Here is a 23517-nt window from a genome sequence, read left to right as displayed (position 1 = left end):
GTGCCCCATCTCCTAAGGCAAGTGCGTTCCTTTCGGAAATTGGAGGAAACTGTGGAAAAGCTGAGTAATCAGAGGGAGGACATGCACAGCATCAGAGTTCAAGATTGAACTGGGCTAACTGGTGCTGTAAAGTAGCAGCGGTAGTTCTACAACTGTGCCATATAGTTTGGCTGGCTCTTACTAACAAGAACTGTTACATACATCAACCATCCAATACTCTCTTCATTTCAACCAATTCCTTATCTAAATCCCAGCTTTTACTTGCTTTAACCTTTAAGAGTAGCCTTTCCCGCAATGAATGGTGGTAGGTTAGTGTAGAAAAACATTAAGATGAAATCTTAGTGAAATGAAATGTCAGTTATTAATAAAATACCTTTCAGCATAAGACAAGTGAATTCAAAGGCAATTACCGTGTCAGTGTTTCTAAAACCATAAAGTTTAAATCTCCTGAAACCAAAGATCAACTGACAGTTTACTAATTCGGGTCTTGGAAGACTTCAGGTCCTAAAATCATATAAAACACATCATGAAATCAATCAAGTCACATTTTATTAAGTAATAAGATGAAATTGCCCTTTTGTTCACTGCCAGCCTTTGCCAAGAACTTGTTATCTTTCATCAAGAGAAGTCACAGGGTGATCATGGAGATATAATCCGCACTCAATAGCCACTTTATTAGGTACAGCTGTACAATTGCTCCTGAATGCAAATATACAATCGGCCAATCATGTGACAGCAACTCAATGTATAAAAGCATGCAGACATAGTCAAGAGGTTCACTTGTTGTTCAGACCAGACATCAGAATGAGGGAAAAAATGTGATATACTTTGACCATGGAATGAATTTTGGTTTGAGTATTTCAAAAACTACTGATTTCCCAGGATTTTCATGCACAATATTGCCTAGAATTTATAGAGAATGGTGCAAAAAGCAAAAATCACCTTACATGTGCAGCATTTCTGTGGACGTAAATGCCTTGTTAATGAGAGAGGTCAGTACAATGAGTGGTATGTATGAAGCCTGGTTTGTCTTGGGTTAATGTGGCCTGTTGATACTGGGCCCTGTGCCTGCACAGACTCCTGAGTTAACCTCTCTGTCTGTATTGGCTCCTGGATCAGCATGATCTGACTGTACTGATCCCTGTGCCAGTATACTGGCCCTGGAGTTAAGAAAGTCTGCTCAAACTGTGACTGGGTTGGAGATGCATCATTTACTTGAGATGAAAGGAAATACAGTATAGTATATCACAAGTAGCTGGAAGCTGGGAATGGGCACACAAGATACATGGCACAGCATCTGTGATTTTTCATGTCCTGATGAACACCAGTGCACAACAATGGGAAAGTGGTGGTTATAACCCAGTACATAACAGGAAAGGCCCTCACCACCATCGAGCACATCTATAAGGAGCACTGCCACAAGAAAGCAGCATCCTTCATCAAGGCCCCCCCCCCCCCCACCCTACCATTTAGGCTGTATTCTCTTCTTGCTGCTACAATCAGGAAGAAGGTACAGGAGCTTTAGTTCCCCCCACCATCAGGTTCAGCACCAGTTAATACCTCACAACCATCAGTCTCCTAAGCCAGTGTGGATAACTTCACTCACCTCAACAATGAATTGATTCCACAACCTACGAATTCATTTTCAAGGACTCTACAACTCGTTCTCAGTATTCACTTATTTTTTTGTTTTACACGTTGGCTGGTTGTCAATCTTTGTATGTAGTTTTTCACTGATTCAATTTTATTTCTTCATTCTACTGATAAGGCCTGCAAGAAGATGAATCTCAGGGTAGTACTATCAAATTTACTTTGAATTTTGAACTTTGAACTCTCTCATCTCAATGACGCTGTGTTGTTAATGCTACAGCTTAGCTCAGGAACCACATCTTCACTTCAGTTTAACAGTGAGTCATGATAATACCTCTCATCATTTTTATGTCCACTGTAATCAATTATATACAGTAATGTAAACAACAGGAATTCTGCAGATGCTGGAAATTCAAGCAACACACATAAAAGTTGCTGGTGAATGCAGCAGGCCAGGCAGCATCTCTAGGAAGAGGTACAGTCGACGTTTCAGGCCGAGACCCTTCGTCAGGCCTGAAACGTCTACTGTACCTCTTCCTAGAGATGCTGCCTGGCCTGCTGCGTTCACCAGCAACTTTTATATACAGTAATGTAGTGGTTAGCACAATGCTTTACAATGCCAGCGACCTGGGTTCAATTCCCACTACTACCTGCTAGGAACTTACCTGTGTTCTACCTATGTCCGCTGGGTTTTCTCCAGATGCTCTGGTTTCCTCTCACAGTCTAACGACATACCAGTTAGTAGGTTAATTGGCCATTGTAAAATGCCCCATGATCAGGCTTCCTTCACCAGTCAGTCCCAAAAGCCATTGGCATGGCAGAGTAGAAATAAAACGTGAGGAAAAGAACTTTGATAAAGATGAAGGCCTCGCTCTAAGAAGAACTCAAATTCGATTATAAACCTGATTGGTTGCGGACTAATCAATCAAGGGGGACGGAAGACAGGGGTATATATATCACTGGACTGAACATGCCTCGGCATCATCCCTGATGAAGATTACAGAGTTTGTCATTGAAACGTTGATGAAAGTCAATACCTGTACCCGGCTGGAAGCCCGAGAAGAGTTTATCCAACAAAATACAAACTGCTTACAGGCACAGTGGTGTATCTAAGGTATGGCAGGTATAGCACATGCCCTGGGCGCCACTTGAAGGCGGGGGGGGCGCACTGAACAGCTTCTATTAAAGTCAGACAAGCCATCCTCAGATAACGAAGAAAGAATTTTCTTCAGCTGTATGATCTGTCTTTGATTATCATGGGTGAGAAGCATTAGGACGACCTTATTTCAGAACATTCTGTAAGAAGACCATGAAACATTTCTTCATGAAGAAGAAGGAAAGTGGAGATGAAGGACAGAAGAGAGGAAAGTTGGAGGCGGAGGAAGCCAAGAAGTCGAGCAAGTTCTTCATGCCTTTCTTAGAAAAGTCCGGGACAAGTAGTTCAACATGTTCCATGGAGTCGCCTGCACCTGCTACAAGTTTGTTAGAATCCAAAGGTGAATCAAGTACAAATGCATCACAAGCCGAGGAGGAAGTCAAGTCAGATAAATCCGAGTATGACGAGACTAAGAGTGAGGTTGCCACAGAAAACATGGACATGACAGGAGGGGAAGACAATGGTGGTGGTGGTGATGTCGAGCTTATTGATGAGATTTTACCTGACGAGATTGAACCTGACGACACTGAACCTAGTGAACTGGATGGTGTCAACCAGCCTCGAACTGTCATACCAGAAGTGATTGAACAGCATGACATTGGACTTCTGAAGTTCGACAAGGGTACTGGAAAAGCAATTCTGCCTGACGCATTGAGAACAGAAATAATAAAGCTGGGTTTTGAAGTACTTCCAGAGGGGCCTTTCCTACCAACAAATAACTGCTCAATGAACAAAACTTGGTTCAAGAGGAGATTGGGAAATGGTTGTGGTGAGGAAGTGACTCGCTCATAGCTGGTCTATTCCCCTTCTAAAAAGTCTGCATTTTGTATCTGTTGTCTTCTCTGTTCCCGGTCAGACCATCATTCCTCATTGGAGCAGGAAAGTGGATTCAACCAGTGGAAAACACCTGAAGGGATTAGTGTTTATGAAAATGCCAAGAATCATGGGGAATGCTTCACACAGTGGAAAGAAATGGAAAGAAATTTAGCTGGAAACAGAGGAGTTATTGACGGGGTATTTCAGTTATAGATTGAGAAGGAAAACCAGAAGTGGTGTGATATCTTGACGAGAATCCTTCACTGCATAAAATTCTTGCAACTCAGAACCTGGCTTTGCGAGAACACAGGGAGTCACTTCAGCTAGACGATAACTCCAATGTGGGAAATTTCCTTGGCTTACTGAAACTACTGGCCATCTTTGACCCTGTCATAAAAGAACACCTCACTCATTTGGAAAGTCATCCTGGATCCACGTCTTATCTTTCACCAGGTGTCCAGAACGAATTCATCCACATGATGGCATCCACTGTTCGCCAGGGTTTACCGAGAAGCATTCATAAAGCCAAGTACTATGGTCTCATGTTCGACTCAATTCCTGATCAGGCACACCGTGAGCAGATGTCAGAAGTAGTGAGGTATGTGGAAGTTGATTTTGAGAGGAAAACAGTCCATGTTAGAGAGTCCTTCCTTGGTTTTATCCAGATAAGCCAGAGGATGCTGAGAGCTTGGTTGAAGACATCTTGAAATAGCTCGAGAAGGACGAAATGGAGCTACAAGATTGTCGGTCACAGTGCTATGACAACACTGCTGTGATGGCTGAACACTGAAATGGTGTTCATCAAAGAATAAGTGAGAAAAACAACCTGACAGCGTTTGTGAATTGCAACTATCACTCACTGAACTTGGTGGGTGTACATGCAGCCAAGCAGGATACAATGATGGTCACGTTTTTTGGAACCATTGAAGCTCTCTACATGTTTCTCTCTTGTTCAACACAGTGCTGGGAAAGACTCAAAAACTCTGTGCCAGTGGTTGTTAAGTCTGAGTCCAAAACCAGGTGGAGTGCAAGGACAGAAGCAGTGAAGCCCGTCAACAAGTACCTTGAGGAGATACTTCAAGTTCTCCAGAACATGATAGACAATGAAAACGAGACCGGTGAAACGAAGTGACGCAAGGCAACTGTACAAACCGCATGTTGAGTTACGATTTTCTGATTTTGCTAGGATTTTGGAACAAAGTACTCATTCACTTTGACCGTATTCAAAAGAGGCTGCAGGATCCTAGCATGATCTTCCATGATACTGCCCCGGATTTGAAAGTCCTCCAAGATCATTCTTATGATGAAAGAGAAGTGTTGGTCAGTGAGTCTTCCTATTCAGATGATGCTAACCATCGCAGTTTCCATCGCCAGCAGTGGGAGATCATTCAGCAAGTTAAAACAAATACTTTCATATTTGAGAGCCTCCATGGGTCAAGGCAGACTCTGTGATCTTGCTCTGCTGAGTGTAGAAAGAGAAGAAACTGAAAAAACTGACTTTGATCACATCATAGACCAATTTGCATCAGTGAAAGCAAGGAAGGTGCAGTTATAATTTTCATGTAGTGCCATAATTTGTTAATTAAAAGATTAACGAGCTTGACTTGTATTTTTGAGCTGATGTTATGGTAAAGTTATCTAAAAGATGGGTGTCAGACATTTGGACAGGGGCGCAATTTCAGTGCTTGCCATAGGCACTATTTTCCGTAGACTCGCCCCCGTACAGACAGCAGCTGGGAATAGAAACGCTATCGCTGATCAGTGGCATTGTAAAGCATTGTGCTAACTGCTATGCTGCATGCCACATGAATTTCATTTGGAGTTTGACATATTAGTCAGAGCTGCGTTTCTAGGCTGGTCCCCAGAGTATGTGAATTCAAATCACAGCTTTGTAGTTTAAGTTGAATTTTACTTTGAAAAGCTGGAATTGAAAGAAAAGTTGGCAACAATGTGTCCATTAAACTACCAAACAGTTGTAAATTCCTAACAAGTTCACAGATGACCTTTGAGGAAGGAAGTTGCATTCCTTCAACCCTTTTATGTTACTCCAATTCCACACCAATGTGGTTGAATCTTAACCGATCTGTGAATTGGCCTCATAAGGCACTGGCTCATATCAAATCATTACAAGGCACATTAAGGCAGCAGCAAGGAATGCACAATAACTGCAGCCTTACTGGCAACACCTTCATGTCCTGAGAGTGAAGAATGGGCAAGGCTTGATTTTTATTTATAACAGTGTGTTTCCCTGGCTGTTCTTACACACCTTGTACACCAGCCCAGAATTGACATCAGAGGCTATCTTGCAACATGTGAACATGTGTACTAATCTAGTATATGCACACACAGAGTTAGGCTTCAGTCAGAAATATTGAGTGCTCTTCCCCCCCACCCCCCCCAACAAATTGAAGTGTCAGAATTCAAGTTTATGTATCAAGTTCATTCATTTATCTTTATCAAGTCTACTTTAGATTAGATTATGAGGACAGGCAGTCCTCTTTTATTGTCATTGCATTAAGAAGTGATACAATTTGTTCCTCCAGAATGATATCACAGAAACACAAAACAAACCAAGACTTAAAAAAGCTGACAAAAACCACATAATTATAACATATAGTTACAACAGTGCAAAGCAAAACAGTACAAAACAGTGCAGTGCCACAAACTTGCCAATGCAGCATCCTGGAAGTGCCCGACCACAGTCCAACTCTGAGTCCGTCCGAAAACTTCAAGCCTCCGACCAGCCCTCCAACACCGAGCACCATCACCATCGCTTCGACCTCGGCCCCGGCAACAGGCAACAGGCAAAACCGAGGATTTGGGGCTTTCCCCTCCGGAGATTCTCGATCGCACAGTAGCAGCGGCACCGAAGCAGGCATTTCAGAAGTTTCTCCAGATGTTCCTCCGTGCTTCTCACGTCCGTCTCCATCAAATCAGGATTGTGCACGGCCCCTATTTAACAAATACAATATCAATTCGGAGCAGCCACATGCGCTGCCATCTTCTCCTCTATATCAAATCATTACTATATACATCGAAACATACAGTAAAATGTGTCACCTGTATTAATAACCAACACACCGGAAGGTGTGCTGGGGGAGCCTGCAAGTGTCGCCACATATTCTGGCCCACAGTGCTCAGTGGAACAACATAGAACAGAACAAAACAGAACACAAGAAGCAAAAAAACAACAGCAGAACATCCCCCCCCACCCACATACTTCAGACCGCTAACATCAAGACAAGCCGTCTTTGTTGGCCTCCGGCCTCCAGTGGACTCTGATTTGGACTTCTGACATGCAGACATTGGGCCTGTGCGACCTGCTGAGTTCCATCTACAGTTTATTTATTGCACACACAGTACCTGAAACAGGCAGAGTGATAGCTTCTTTACAAAAGAAAAGCTTTTAGATAAACAGTGGAGATAGCCTACTGAGGGTGCAGAAAACACAGCAGAAACCCTGTCACACCCCTCACTCTTAAATAGGCTGCATGTTCTCGGAATGTGGTATTGCAGCCAAGGTAGAATGAATCAAGTTTAATATCACTGGCAGATGTCATGAAATGTGTTAACTTTGCAGCAGCAGTACAATGCAATACAAAAAAAACCTGGATTACAGTATATTACAATATATATACTTTATACTTTATTGTTGCCAAACAATTGATACCAGAGCGTACAATCATCACAGCGATATTTGATTCTGCGCTTCAATAGTCAAATGAAGACAAGTAGTGCAGAAAACAGAAATTAAAAAAATAGTAGTGAGGTAGTGTTCATTGGTTCAATGTCCATTTAGAAATTGGATGGCAGAGGGGGAAAAGCTGTTCCTGAATCGCTTCAGGCTTCTGTACCTCCTTCCTGACAGTAACAATGAAAAGAGGGCATGTCCTGGGTGGTGAGGGACCCTGGTGATGGAAACCACTTTTCTGAGGCGCTGCTCCTTGAAGATGTCTTGGATACTGCAGAGGCTAACACCCATGATGGAGCTGACCAATTTTACAACTCTGCAGCTTGCTACCATCCTGTGCAGTACTCCTCCCACCCATAGCTGGCTGTGATGCAGCCTGTCAAAATGCTCTCCACAGTACAAACGCAGAAGTTTTCAAGTGTTTCAGTTGAGAAATCAAATCTCCTCAAACTCCCAATGAGATATAGCTGCTGTCTTGCATTCTTTGTAGCTGCATTAATATGCCAGGACCAGGTTAAATCCTCAGAGATATTGACACCCAGGAGCTCGAAATTGCTCACTCTCCTCACTTCTGATCCCTCTATGAGAACTGGTTTGCGTTCCCTCATCTTATCCTTTTGCAGGGCTAAATTAACATCATTGTTCCAAGAATCATGCTCAGACCAGGCCAGATCTACCTACTGTCCAGTCTGGAAGAATAGGAACTGCTCTGGAAGACCAGGGTCCCAGTGAGAACCTCTAGCTCTGGCTGTTATTAGCTTGTGTTGTCAGTGGGAGTGAAGGAGCCCCTGGAGTCTCATACCTGTGGATGAGAGTGGGAGATGTAGAGAGTTTCCTACTCAAGGCAAGGTCTCAATGGACGCAGGGCAGTTTGATCCAGAGGAAAAGCTGATGCAGTGTGTCATTTAATGGGATACAAATCTGTTGAAATGTTACATCACCCCAAAGCTGGAATCTGCACAGACTGAATGAGAAGTCTTGTTTCCTACAATGAGCAGGGGCTGCATTTTCTTATAGTGTCGATTATTTTTCTTCTAATTGTGTGGGACCAGATGGATTTCCTTGAAGTTATTTTGCACAATCTCCCAGGAGATTTTGTGTATGTAGTTGCCCCCCTTGCCAACCTTTGGCCAACCTCACAAAGCTGCAGGGCATGGTAAAGCAGGCAGCTCGAACAAGAATGAATGCTCAAAGCTGCCATTGATTTGACTGTTGGTTTTAAAGATTTTCCAATTCCCTTGTACAATGTGAATAACTGAGCAGGCAATTTGTTCTTCTTGCTGTCAGCCCGTTAACCCTTTGAGGCCTACAGGAATGCTTTGGAATCAAAATTAAAACAATGTTGCCTGTCAGCCTGGTCACAGGAGCTGGTGGATGGATTTTCTGTCTCATTCAGTTCTTGCAACTTGTCACACAGTGGAACCGTTCGGGCATGGATTTCTGGTAGAGGCTCGCACTGTGTTTGACGCAGAAGCAGCAGCTGTATTATCACACCATCACTGATAGCAGCTTTTTTATTCCACATTTATATAATTACCAGAATTTAAATTCACCAGCTGGCAGCCAGGGATTTGAGCATGCCTCGGGCATGTCCATCCGGGATAAACCATGTCACTTCAGTGCAAAATCTAAGCTGATACTACAGTTAAGTGAGTACTTGAAATTTTAAACCATTGGACTCAACTAAAAGTAAAATATCCCATCAGGTCATTTCAATGAGTCTCCTTGGTATTGATCCCAAAACCAATATCAAAAGTCATAAATTCAAACTATGTATATGTCACCATAAGCTATTTGCAATTCTTTTTCCTACAGGAAAATAAAGAAATACAATAGAACTTCTGAAAACTTATACCTAACGAAGACTGACAAACATCCAATGTGCAAAGGAAGACAAACCTTGCAAATAGTAAAAAAACAAATAAAACTGAGAACATGAGTTGTAGAGTATTTGAAAGTGTGTCTTTAGGTTTTGGTTGTTGATGTGAGCTGATGTGATTCCATTATAGACACACTGTTTCAAGGACTCTATATATCATCAAAGCAAGTTACTGGCTCCGATTTATTTCTGTCTATGAGATCTTTCTGTGCGGAAATTAGATTAAATACTTTCAACATGTGATTTGAGGCGTTGCCCATGTTTCAGAGGGCTATTCAGCGTGACACATGTATGTGCCAACTTTTACAATATCAGGAGGTCCATTAGGTACAGCCATCAAGTAGAGCTGTAACATTGGTAGTATTTTATCTAATTTCCACCTAGTTTTGTTCTCCCTTTGTTCAACTCCTTCAAACCCCAAGCCCCCCTCTAGTTCAATCTACCTATCATACCCCCTCCCATCTGGTTCCTTATAAAGCCTCAATCCTATCCAGCCTCCCCTCAAACCCTTTTGTAGTGCTATATATTAAATAATTCAAAGTAAAATAAGTAAATTCATTATCAAAGTACATGTGCAACTGTGCGATTTATTTTCTTGTGGGCACACACAATAAATCTATAATAGAATAATACCCATAATAAAATCAATGAAAGACCGCACCAGCTTGGGTAATTAACCTGTGTGTAAAAGACAACAAACTGAGCAAATATAGAAACAAAGTAATAATAAAAATAATAAATAAATAAGCAATAAATGTCGAGAACAAGTGCTGAAGAGTCCTTGAAAGAGAGTCCACAGGTTGTGGGAACATTTCAATGATAAGGCAAGTGAAGTTGAGTGAAATTATCCCCTTCGGTTCAAGTGCCTGATGATTGAGGGGTAATGACTGTTCCTAAAGTTTGTGGTGCTATCTTATTCCTTCATGGTCCTGATACAGCGTTTTGACGCTAAATGTCAGCTTACACCTTTTGCATCCATGCAAATTGCCTGACCAGCGGAGTTGTATATTAATTCCGGGTGGGTTGGTAGTTGACTGTACCATCCAGAAGGACAGCACTTCTAATAACCTACTGTACCCTTAGTGGTACCAACTCATGTGGTACAGTTGCCTATTTATTTACGTGTTTAACAATGCACTGCCGAATAGGCTCTTCCATCTCTTTGAACCGTGCCACCCCAACCCGATTAACCCTACCCTAATCACAGGACAATTTACAGTTGCCATTTAACCTACCCTATACGTCTTTGGATTGTGGAAGGAAACTGGAGGATCCGGGAAAAAGCTAGACATTCCACGGGGAGGACGTACAGAGACTCCTTACAGAACAGCGCCGGAATTAAACTCCAGACTCAGGAACGCCTTGAGCTGAAAATAGATTTGCGCTAACCACTACGCTACCATGTCTGTCAGTTGTAAGACTGGGTTAGCAGCCCAGCGACCTTGATGAATGATCTGGTGACAACAGTTTAAATCCCACCTTGCACACCACTGAAGATTAATTAGAGATGGACAAGGTCGACCCTGCCAGCAACGCCTAGATCCCATTGGGAATGTTATGTTACATCAGAATTAGATTTATTATCACAGGGCTATGTCATCAGTTTTCTTGTTTTTCAGCAGCGGTTTAGTGCGATACATAAACAATTACTATAAATTACAATAAGAAATGCAGAATAAAGTTAGTAGCACAAAAGGACAGCAAAATAGAGAGATCGTGTTCATGGGCTCATGGACCATTCAGAAATGTGATGGTGGAGGGGTCTTCAGGCTCACCACGTTTTGAAGATGTCTTTAGTGGTGGGGGTGCTAGTGTCCAATTGGCTGAGTTGACAAGCCTCATTCAATCCTGTACGTCGGAGCCTCCTTACCAGACAGTCATGCAGCCAGTCAGAATGCTCTTAGTCGTATATCTGTACATATTTACTAGAGTTTTTTGATGGATACACGTGAGAAGCCTAATTAAGTGAGACTTCTTCATGACTGCATCAATATGTCGTGCCCAGGATAAATTCTCTGAGATCTTGATGCCCAGGAACTTGGAACTATTTACCCTTTCCACTGCTGACCCCTCGGTAAGGATTGGTGTACGTTCTCCCAACGTCCTCTTCCTGAAGTCCACAATCAACTCTTTGGCCCTGCTGACAATGAGTGCATGGTTATTGCTGTGACACCACTCAGCTAACTCACTCCTGTATGCCTCCTCGTCCCCAGCTGAAATTCCGCCAAAAACAGCTGTGTCATCGGCAAGTTTATAGATGGTGTTTGAGCTGTGCTTAGCCACGTTCTTGTGAGTGCAGAGAGAGAAGAGCAGTGGGCTAAGCATGCATCTTTGAGATGCACCTATGTTGATCGTCAGCCAGGAGGAAATGTCACTTCCAACTTGAACTGATTGTGGTCTCCTGATGAAGAAGTCAAGGATCCAGTTACAGAGGGAAGTACAAAGGCTCGGGTTTTGATGCTTGTTGATTAGAATTGAGAGGACGATAGTGTTGGACATCAATCTATAATCAATGAACAACAGCCTATCATAGGTGCTGCTGTTGTCCTGGTGCTCCGAGGCTGAATGGAGAGCCAGTGAACTTGCATCTGCTATGGACCTGTTGTTTGGTAGTAAGAAAATTGCGTTGGTTTCAGCCCTTTGTCCAGGCAGGAGTTATTCTAGCCATGACCAACCTCTCAAAGCTCTTTATCACAGTAGATGTGAATGCTTCTGGGAGACAGACATTGAGGCAGATTGCTCTGCTCTTCCTGGGCACTGGTATGATTGATGCCCTTTGAAGCAGGTGGGAAACCCTGACTGCAGCCGTGCAAGGTTGAAGATGCCCTTGAACACTCCAGCCAGCTGGTTGGCACAAATTTTCGGTGTCCTGCCACGTACACCATCAGGGCCTGATGCCTTGCGAATGTTCACCCTCTTGAAAGATGTTCTGACATCACCTCTATGACAGATATCACAGGGTCACCAGATGTTGCAGAGATTTGCACAGGTATATTTATTTTTCCTTTCAAAGTGTGCATAAAAGGCATTGAGCCCATCTGGCAGTGAAGCATCAAGCCATTTAAGATGTTAGGTTTCGCATTATAGAAATGAATGGAACGTAAATCCTGCCACATCTGACGTGTATCCGATTGCATCTCTAACTTCACTCGGAATTGCTTTTTTGGTCTAATGATAGCTTTCCGTAAGTCAAACCTGAACTTTTTGCGGAGTCCTGCAGCACCAGTCTTGAATGCCACAGATCTAGCTCTGAGCAGACTGTGAATATCCTGGTTCATTCACAGCTTCTGTTTTGGGTATGTCCAGTATGTTATTGAAGGCGCACATATATCCATAGAGGTCTTGATGAAGCTAGTGACAACTGTGGAATATTCATTCAGATCTAAAGATGAATCTCTAAATATGGTCTAGTCCACCAATTCAAAGCCGTCCTTTAAATACTACAATGCCTCCCTTGGCCATACCTTAGCAGTCTTCACCACCAGTGCTGTGGTTAGCAAATGTGACTTTCCAAAAAAAGCGATAGTTACTCTTAATATTTAGGTTGGGTGTTGTCATGAAGGATCAAGAGAATTTCCTTCTGTCAGCCCCAAAGTACCAAGACAATCAGCATTACCCAGGCAACTGGCCTGGATAAGACCAGGCAGAAGCATAATTTTTCCCAGGGACTTTCTATAGGGACTTCTTTTGACAGAAAATCAATTTCTATTGATGTGGGGATGTGTAGGTTTCAAAAGTTAAGATGTTTCATGAAGTTTAATTGCTGGATTAGTTGACCTTGGTCACAGGCTCAATAGGGGCTGGGGGAATGTTGTCCTGCATTAATGTTGATGTCTCTAAGACTAAATGAAAGGAGCAAGAGTCATGATTGTGGTTCACAACCATTGGACATTCCATAAGATCGTAAGATGCAGGAGCAGAATTATGCGATTCAGCCATAGAATCTGCTCTATTCAATAATGGCTATTTTCTTCAAATCCATTTTCCTGCCTTTTCCCCATTACTATTAACCCCTTTACCAATCAAGAACCTATCAATCCCTGCCTTAAATACCTTCAAGAAGGAGGTACAGAAGCCTGAAGGTACACACTTAATGACTCAGGAACAGCTTCTTCCCCTTTGCCATCTGATTTCTGAATAGACATTGAATCCATGAACAGTACCTCAGTATTTTTAAAAAATTCCTATTTAATTTAACTCACACACACACACACAGTTACATATGTATTGTATTGTACTGCTGCCGCAAAGTTAACAACTTTCTTGAAATATGCCGGTGATACAGTATCTGATTCAATGACTTGGCCTCCATTGACCTCTTGCTGATGACACTCACCTTCATCTCAGTTTTAAAGGGGCATCCATTTATTTTGAGGCCATCCCCAAGATGGAATACGACCAGTATTGTAATGGACTAAAGATGGTGACCATTGTGGGTACAGCAAGCTTCCGATGAGAGGAGGAAGCTGTATTTCAGTTAAGTGCACTGCTCCTCTCCCTACACCCTCAGTGATCCCTCTTTGTTTTTGAGTTTCATATTTACGTTACAATCATGAGTGTGAGATACTCAGCTGATGACCATGATAGAGTGCAGCAATGGGTCAATATTTACTTCAGTTCCACTGGTAATGTATTAAAACATAATACAAACAGTGTATTGTCGCAAGGTGCTTTACAAAGGTATTATCAGAAGGAGCTAACGCCAGGCCTCATAAGGCGGTATTAGGACAGGTGGCTAAAAGATAAGCAGTCTACTTAGGAAAAGAATGGCAGAGAGGATTAGTGGGAGCGTTGCAGAATGTGGGACAGAGGTGGTTTGGAAGGAGGACCACATAAGTCAAAACAACTAAAACGACAAATCAACAATTCAGGAGGGTTATAAAAAGAGATGCAATTCCTTTCTTGACAAAAAGATGTTTCAAAGTTTTAAAGGCTTTTAAAATGAACTAGAGACAACAGCGATTTAGCATTGCAAATGTTGCAGAACTGCAGCAAATCCCCAGGAAAAATAACATCCCAGTTAAAAGTCCCACTGAGCTGGGCAGTGTCATTGTTGGAAGTGTGACATTGCACTGGAGACTGATATTTGAGTGTTTTCTATTTGTTTCACTTCATTAGGCTTCCAAAGCAATCAGTTAAGGTATTCCTGTTCTGGAAATCTGTGACAGCTGATGTTTGATTTGCCGTTAATTATAGCAGTTGATTTTCATAATTTATGAGACTCACTGTCAGACTCCATTTAACATTCAAGCTCCAGATAATGCTAAGTGGTGTAGGGTGATATGACCAGGGCAATGAACCAATTAACAGGCAGAGGTAACATTAAGCCAGCCAAGTTCCTGCTGGAATGTGATTCAGTGGAGGATTGTTTCTGTGCCCGAATGAGAGAATGATGTAGTTTAAGTTATTTCTAACACTGCCATCCATCTCCTTCTCTGTCTCAGTGCTCATAATGCTGCCTGTTGTGGAACATCAGTAAAATCTATGTGTACTCACTTCCAAGAAAGACAAGGACTTAAATAGAGCTTCAGGTTATGAATCCTTATGTATTATTCTTAATCAGAATCGGAATCAGAATTAGGTTTAATATCACCAGTACATGTTGTGAAATTTGTTAACTTTGCAGCAGCAGTACAATGCAATACATAATAATAGAGAGAATATGAAAACTGTGAATTCAGAAATTGGAATGAACATTGAACCCATGAACACTACCCCACTACTTTTTTAATTACCCGTTTTTGCACTACTATTTAATAATTGCATGTTGAGGCCATACCAGTGAGCTCAGAAATTTTTTATATGTATTATCTCAAGTCATGTCAACAGAGGGTCAGGTGCATGTGCCAGGAAATTGCACTCGCATTGTCAAATAGGGAACAAGATTCCCAGGGATTGGCATGAGTGTAAATCAAAGCTGTGGCTTTGGCCGTACATCTTCAGGGTATTCAGCACTCTGTCATAGCTTGTATGCACTGTTAGAGACCGTCAGGCACATCTTGACAGAGACACAGAGATGCTCACATCAAAATGTCCAGCACATTCTGTCAGAGCCAGACACACATCACAGGAGACGTGGAATGAGTGACCTGTTCTTCCCCTGAAGACAACTAAGGGCTAATAGATACATCTGCCTGTTAAAAAAGAAACTAAGCCCAGAGACAAAAGAAGTAAGTTTTCAACTAAAGTAAAAGAACTTTACAATCAGATAAGCAGATTTCTAAAATTAAGCAATGGAAGTCAATGATTAAGTAAAAGGCCCATGGAATCTCTTTGCCTTTATGTTATGAACTTCAATGAGCAGGAAGTAGTACTAAACTTGTTCAAAGCCTCTGGCACATTATGCCATTTTAGAGACTGTGTTGTGCAGAAGCAACAGAGAAAGGCATTAGACTGGTGATTCATGTGGAGTAGCGAATTTCAGAATAATCTTCAAAATCACATGGCAACCTGTGATATGCAAAATCGTTCTGAAATAATAAAACTTGCAGGGTTTTGACCCCTAACCCCCAGGGTTTATTTTGTTCCACAGATGTTGCTTGACCTGCTGAGTTCCTCCAGCAGGTGTTGCTCTGGATTCTGGCGACTGCAGTCTCCTGTCCATACCCACAGAATGGTAGCAATAGTGACTATGGAATTCACTCCCATGGAGGCTGGTTCCTCAGATTAGAAACAATGAATGGAACTTTGCATTTACACAGCACCTTTGTAAACCCAAAATAATCTGCAGATGCTGGGATCAAAGCAACACTCACAACACGTTGGAGGAACTCAGCAGGTCGGGCAGCATCAGTGGAAACGATGAGTCGACGTTTCGGGCCGGAACCCTTCATCAGGACTGAAGAGGGAAGGGGCAGAGGCCCTATAAAGAAGGTGGGGGAGGGTTGGAAGGAGAAGGCTGGTAGGTTCAGTTGAAAAAACAGTAATTTGAAAGACAAAGGGTTGGGGGAGGGGAAGCAGGGAGGTGATAGGCAGCTGGGGGAGGAGGCAGAGTGAAATAGGGATAGAGGAATGGAGGGGGGGGGTCTCCAGCCCCTTGGTATGTCCATAGAGTTCTTCAACTTCCGGTGATTCCCACCATGTTGGTCATGAGTGATCGCACTATTACTACTACTACTACTAAACATAGTGGAGACAATTTTCACGAGTTCTCACAAAGTGCAAAGCAATAATGTCTAGACAATCAATTTTGATGGTGTTGGTTGAGGGTTTGACTACTGACTTTGAGTATTAGGTGTTAACCCTTACTATTTAAAGAAATAATGGCAGAAGATTTTATAGATCTGTCCAGTATTGAAGCAGACTGTTATGATGATGTCTTGCTTAAAGGAAAACTGGACGAATGCATGCAGGGAGGAAGGAAAGAAAGGAAAAAATATATATGTTGTCAGATTTGGATGAAATAGATTAGAAAGAAAACGCGGTGCATCAACTCCATTACAATGTTCTCCTACTCTGTAAATATAATTCTGTGCCACTTATCAGGTTGCAGTAGAAAAGGTCACTATAAAAATCCAATGGAGGTCCAAGAAGGAGTGCCAAGTCATAAATTTGTATTTGGGTTGTGCCGCTATTCAGAGGTCATTTTGGTAAACTCGAATTGTAACTTCATCAAGGAATGCAATAGTTCAGTTAGAACCAAATCAGTTTAATCTACATGCAGAGGTTTTTAAAAAATCGGTGAATGTAGCTCTGAAAAATTATTCTGCATGGTACCTGAGAAGCCTGATTTGACTGCATTGTGATTAGTCAGCCTTAATGCTGCTGGGATCTTCAACAACACTAAGGGGGAATTGAAATTTTTCTTCTCCAAAAATGTTTCATATCCTGTGATTTCCCCATCATATGATCACCTTGCTTGAGCTGATTTTACAGCTGTCTGCTACACATTGGAATGAGTAGCTGAAGTCCAGCTCCAAATCAAGACAAAATATCCAAGTACTCTGCCCTATGCCACCTCTGTTGACTGTTCAGTGCAACTCCCTGAAAGCTGTGGCAGTGACAGGGCACTCACCAAGTCTGCAATATTTACCAGCGCCCTAAGATTTGACCTGTGAGTGCCTCCACACAACAATATCGTTGTTCTATAGCCTGTTTCATCTTGTGGTGAGCAATGACTCCTCAGATACTACATAGAGGATGCAATTTGATACTGACCCAGAGAAGGAAATATTAGGACAGGTGGTTAAAAAAAATCTTGACCAAGCTTACAAATAATTAAAATAGGAGCAGAAGGCAGCCATTTGCAATTCAGTATGCTTGTGGCTGATCAGCCAAATTCAATATCATTTTCCAGTTTTCCCTCCACATCCCTTGATTTCTCTAGTCCTAAGAATACTAACCACTACTTCTTGAAATGTTTTAATGATTTTAACTTCAAGTGCTTTCTGAAGGAGATAATTCTCCAGGTCTAGCACTTTCTTGAAGAAGAAATCTCTCCTCATCTCAGTTCTACTGGGCTTTATCCCTTATTCTTAGATCCAGACCATCCATCCTGCATCTAATCAATCCACTCCTTTTGGAACCTTTCAGGTTTCTTTGAGATCCCTTCTCTCTTCCAAAGTCTCATGAAATTAAACCCAGTTGACACAATTTCTCCCCTGTTAATCCAGGGACCAGTCTGTTAAACACTGTTAAAGGTTTTATGGAGTGTCTTAAAGGAGGTGAGCAAGGCAAGTCAAGTCAAAATTATTGCCATATGCTTAAGTACTGTGAGGAATAGGTACAGTCAAAAACTTGCTTGTAGCAACATCACAGGCACACAGAGTTCAAAGTTCAAAGCGCAAAGCAAATTTTATTATCAGAGCGCATACGTGTCATCACGTACAATCCTGAGATTCATTTTTTGTGGGCGTACTCAGCAAATCTATCGAATCTTAACTGTAACAGGATTAATGAAAGATCAACCAGAAGATAACAAATTGTGCAAATGCAAATATAAATAAATAGCAATAAATAATGAGAACATAAGATAACAAGATAAGGAGTCCTTAAAGTGAGATCATTGGTGGTGAGAACATCTCAATGGATGGACAAGTGAGTGGAGTTATCCACTTTTGTTCTAGAGGTTGATGGTTGAAGGGTAGTAACTGTTTCTGAACCTGGTGGTACAAATCCTGAGACATGTGTACCTTCTATCTGATGGCAGCAGTCAGAACAGAGCATGGCCAGAGTGGTGAGGATCTTTGATGATGGTTGCTGCTTTCCTACAACAGCATTTTATGTAGATGTGCTCAATGGTTAAGAATAAGCGTACTTAAATTGTATATGAATTATAGCAGAGTGTAAAAACATCATCAGAGGCATGTCGATAGCAGTGCAGGAGGTGGCCTGTGGTGATCCATTGCTAAAGTACGATTAATGTTGTGCAAGAACCTGATAATTGCAGAAATGTAGCTGTTTCTGAACCTGGTGGAGTCTTAAGCTTTCTGTGCCTCCTGCCAAATGGTAGCTGAAACAGTTCATCAGTAGGGTGGACTCTAACAGCACTCAAGGGCAATGCAGGCAAAACTATAGCCTCCAATTGCAGAGAGATAAAAATTGGGGCTCTTCAGAAGGCCAGAAATAGAAATAATGGACATCCTAGGCACTTTGTGCTATTGAGCAAGATTGACTCTTGTAATCGGGCCTTTAATGGCTACCGTACTGGGGATAATTCCATGAGTTTGTCAGGTATTGAAACAACTTGGCTGAAAAGCTAGAGCGGACTGTAGGAGAGGGATCAGAGGGAATAAGATATTTTAAGGAGGTGTGAAATTCCAAAAGAAAAACCAAAGCTTTGTGCTCAGCACTGTAATGGTCTGGAACAGTAGGAGAACAAGCACTCTTTAAAATGCTAACAATAGGAAGGCCGGTTTCTGCACAGCTCCTTTATGGCAGGTGTCATCACTTCTGTAGTCTGGGTGCGCATTGGACCATTGTTTTGGTGGTCAAGCTCAGAGGAGCAGAGACAAAGGCCGACTATCAGTTTTCTCACATTCCATGGCTTTCTAACTCTTCCTTCTTTGTCCTTCAGTGCTTTGAAAACATTTTCCCAGCCCCCCATTTCTTTCCATACCTGCCTGTTTGTTTTTCTCTGACGCCTGAATGTTACTGACAGAGGCTTGAACTGATTAAGTGGGGCAGAAATGCTGGAATTCAGCAGACAAAAGAAACCGACTTGACCATCTCACACCATCAGCTTAACAAGACACCTCTCCTTGACACCTGAATAAATCCTAAACCTCTGTATGCGTGTGAGCACGTGCGTGGTTATTTGCTTTAACTTGGTTTTTAAAAAAATATGTTTAAGGGAATAAGAATCAAAGCTTACTTCCACTAATATTCTCAAAACAGGGGCAAACTTCTCCTTGAGGGAATTGGGAATCTGTGAGCCCACCACTCGAAGAGGGCTGGCGTTCTGCTCGGAGATGGGTCTCCCCCACCGAGGGTACTCCGTGAATGCAGGCTCGGACGCTGACACAGAAAATGAAGGAGTGATGTCCCCTGAGCATGCCATGAGGCTGTGGGGCCGGGGAGTCAAATCCGGGCGCAGCTCCTGTCTGTCCAGTCGTTCCAACTCGGCACTCACGCTGACTGACACTGAGCACGAGAATAACAAGTCAGACAGTGAGAATGGTGAGTTCAGAGAATCCTTTGTCATCGTTTCTTGGGAGTAACTCCTCTCTTCTCTCTCTCTCTCTCTCTCTCTCTCTCTCTCTCTCACACACACACACACACACTCACACTCTCTCTGTCTGTCTCTCTCTCACTCTCTCTGTCTCTCTCTTTCTCTCTCTCTCACACACACACACACTCTCACACTCTCTCTGTCTCTCTCTCTCCTCTTTTTGTTCTCTCTCCTTCCTCCCTTTATTGATCTTTTCCTTCATCTCCCTTTCTCCCTTGCTTGCTCTGTTTCTCTCTCCCTCTTTGTTCCCTCTTTCTGCTTCTTTTTCTTTCTCTTGCACCTTGGCTTTCTCTTTCCATCACTCTTCATCTCCCTTTCTCTTTTTCTCTCTCCCTCTCTCTGTGTCTTTTCCTTTCATTCTCTCATTCTTTCTCCCTCTCACTCTCTTCTTCTCCCCCCTCTATTTTCCTCATTTTCTGTATCTTTTTCTTTTGCTCTCACTCCCCTTTACTTTCTGAACCCCCACAGGAAAACGTTCTTTTTTCACATTTTTTTGTAGATGTTGAACACTATATTTGGAAAAAATCAATATGTAGCATCAGATGAACGGCATTATACCAGGGACTTCCAACATGGTCTTGGATACATTTTGAGATGAAGCATTGTCTAAACCATGATTAATTTGCCTTGTGAATTCTCTGATGATATTGCTGACAGTCTGGGCTGAGGAATCAGGAACTGTTGGGAGATTAATGAGCATTTGATCAGTTCAGTTTTGAAGAAGGGGAGAGGCGGAGGAGAAGAAAGAAAGATTTATATCTGCTGTGGCACCTACGTATTCCCAATAGAAATTATCCCAGGACTTTCAACAAATGAATGATGCCCTAGTATAGTCTTTGTCAAGTAATCTTGGCAAAACTGCATATATTCTCGAGAATGAGTAAATGGCCGGAGATGACATTTAATAATATTTGGGAGAAGAGTGAGGAGCGTTGGCTGGAAATCAGGGCAAAATTTCACTTTAGCTGAAAAAAAACAAAATTAAAGTGAGGTGTTGAAGAAATGAACGTACTTAAAGCACTGGAAATCCATTGTACAGGCTCTTCTGGAGATCATGTTGTTAGAACAGCCTCTGGGCAAATGGTTTTACCCAAAATGATTTAAAGGTCTTGTGCCTTCGACGTGTAAATAACCTTGAATGTTAGTGTGATGCTGCAGGCTCATCCAAAGTGTACACAGTATGATTGGTGGTCAAGGAGGCTTTTCTATCTCTGAACTGCCTCAACTTTTTACAGCCCTGCTTGGCATCTGGTTTATAAATCAGTGTGTTTGCCCTGGAATCAAAAGTCTTGAGCTTGCTGGTTCAGGGGCCCAGCTCCACCCCTCAAGTTGAGCGGCAGAACTGAGTGCGCCACGGAAGGAGTCAACACATCAACTGAAGTAGAGTTTGGGGTTCACCAGCAACGATTCAAGGCCAAAACCCGGTCCACTTCACTGAATCACAGAAATGAATGCATGGGATGTTCTTCGCCCTATTGTGTTCATGCTGGACTAGAATGGGGTTTATAGGTCAAAGTCAAGATAATTGTCAAATGCACAAGTACATGGATACACAGGTGCAATAAAAAAACTCATTTGAGCGGTGAATTGAAAGAAGTATAAAAGATTGAGTGGATAGCCGGAAACTTTTTCTCAGGGTGGAAATGGCTAATATGAGGGGGGTATAATTTTAAGGTGTTTGGAGGAAAGTGACGGGAATGTCAAAGGTAAGTTTCTTACACAGAGAGTGGTGGGTGTGTGGTAGAGGCAGATACATTAGGAGCATCTAAGAAACTCTGAGAATAGGCACATGGATGATAGAAAAATGGAGGGTTATGCAGGAGGGAAAGGTTAGGTTGATCTTAGAGTGGGTTAAAAGGTTGGCACAACATTGTGTGCCAAATGGCTTGTACTGTGCTGTACTGTTCTATGTTCTATGTTCTATGTTCTAACATCAGACACACATTAACAGAACTTATAAGAAAATCATGAATTAAATATAAATTATACACAATTTTTACAAAAAATGAAGTCCATCTTCATACCAAGCACTCAAAATTGTCATAGTGCTACTCTTGATTCAGGTTGTGCCAGTTGATTAAAGGAGACAAGTGGTTGAATGGACATAGCTGTTCTTGATCCTGGTGGTGTGCGACTGCAGTCTTTGGTACCTTCTGCCCAATGGTAGCAGCGTGATGATGACATGACTTACATGGAGGGGATGCTTGACGATGAAAGTTGACTTCATGTGACACTGTCTCCTGTGGATACTCCATTGGTGAGGAGGAAAGTGCCTGTGATGTATTGGGTAGAGTCCACTACTGTCTACACCTTCTTACCATAAGACAAAGGAGCAGAATTAGGTCACTTGGCCCATTGAGTCTGCTCCTCCATCCCCTCATGGCTGATTTATTTTCCCTTGCGGTCCTATTCTCCTGCCTTCTCTCCATAGCCTTACCTCTGAACCAATCAATTTCCACTTTAAATATACCCAATGACTTGGACTACAGGCTGTCTGTGGCAAGTAATTCCACAGATTCACTGACATCTGGCTGAAAACATTCCTTCTCGCCTGTGCTCTAAAGGGATGTCCTTATAATCTGAAGCTGTGCCCTCTGGTCCTAGACTCTCCCACTATTGGGAACATCCACTCCATGTCCACTCTCTTTACACCTTATGTAGGAGGTTAATCCTCTTCCCTGCTCTTGGTGCTGTTGGCATTCATCCAGGTGCTTTGTGAAGCATGTCTTCGCTCATTGAAATTCCATCCTCAAAATCAAGTCGGGATCAGAACAACTCTTGTTTAATTATAAGCGGAAGAAAAAAGATTTAATGTTGCTGGTTAGCATAGGCCTAGCTGACTACACACTGTAGGCCCTGTGGAATAAGGTGGCCATACCAGCACAAGGACACAGCGGGAACTCTGCCCAGCTAGCATTTACAGTCTAGCTGGAATGTATCTCCTACACGTGAGCAGTTTTATAAAACCAGCAATTGATCCCTAAACTTGTGAGACACTATGTTCAGTGCAGCAGTTAATCATTTGATTCAATCTCCTTGGCAGCCTGATAATACATGAAGAAGGTTAAACAGGGCTTGGTTGCTTGTCTTGTTAAAGCTGTGCAAGTGCAGAGGCTGCTGTCTTATCCCAGATGTGATATTGAACGGCATACAGTCTCAAAATGCTCTGCAGCGGCAGAAGAAATCTTCTAGGACAGAGCTGATCCCAGTAGCAGTTGCAAAGTGGCTCCTTCTCCATTGTCCGATCAATGAAGTGATCATGGGACCAGAGTAGTTTTAACCCCTGGACCTACTCAGCCTGGCCAGCAGTAGAACATTATACAGTCTCAACCTGGGTCTAAGTGACAGGCTTCCCAGGGAAGTAACTTAGTTGTGCAGCTATGTTGGCGCTGGAATCTATGGTGACACATACGGGCTGTCCCCTTTGTTGTGTTGCTTGATATTACGAACGACACATTTCACTGTATCTTTTGATGTACGAGTGATAAATAAATGAATCTGATCTGAATCCGTACACAGGTCCTTTGGCCTAACTGGTTCAAGACACCCACACCACCAAGGTCAGGAACAATTATTACCACTCGACTATCAGGCTCTTGAACCAAAGGGGATAACTTCACTCAACTTCATTTGCCTCATCATTGAAATGCTTCTACAGCCTATGGACTCATGTTCAAGGACTCTTCATCTCACGTTCTCGATGTTTATTGCTTATT

The 23517-nt window shown here is 42.4% G+C and overlaps 1 protein-coding gene across 8 annotated transcripts in view; it reads left to right on the top strand.

Annotated features, from left to right (window-relative positions):
- The window catches only part of tenm3 (teneurin transmembrane protein 3), a 2629382-nt gene that overhangs the window by 2017790 nt on the left and 588075 nt on the right, over positions 1-23517 (top strand). For 5 of the 8 annotated variants that reach the window (XM_063049436.1, XM_063049434.1, XM_063049437.1 and 2 more), the window contains one exon: positions 19468-19749. The exons of the other annotated variants lie outside the window; for them this stretch is intronic. In XM_063049436.1, coding sequence (XP_062905506.1) covers positions 19468-19749 — 282 coding nt within the window. The remainder of the gene's footprint in view (positions 1-19467; positions 19750-23517) is intronic. 8 annotated transcript variants of the gene reach the window in all.

This window comes from Mobula hypostoma, chromosome 5 (genome assembly GCF_963921235.1).
Source record: "Mobula hypostoma chromosome 5, sMobHyp1.1, whole genome shotgun sequence".
NCBI classification, from domain to species: Eukaryota; Metazoa; Chordata; class Chondrichthyes; order Myliobatiformes; family Myliobatidae; genus Mobula; species Mobula hypostoma.
This window is presented reverse-complemented; position numbering and strand designations above follow the sequence as displayed.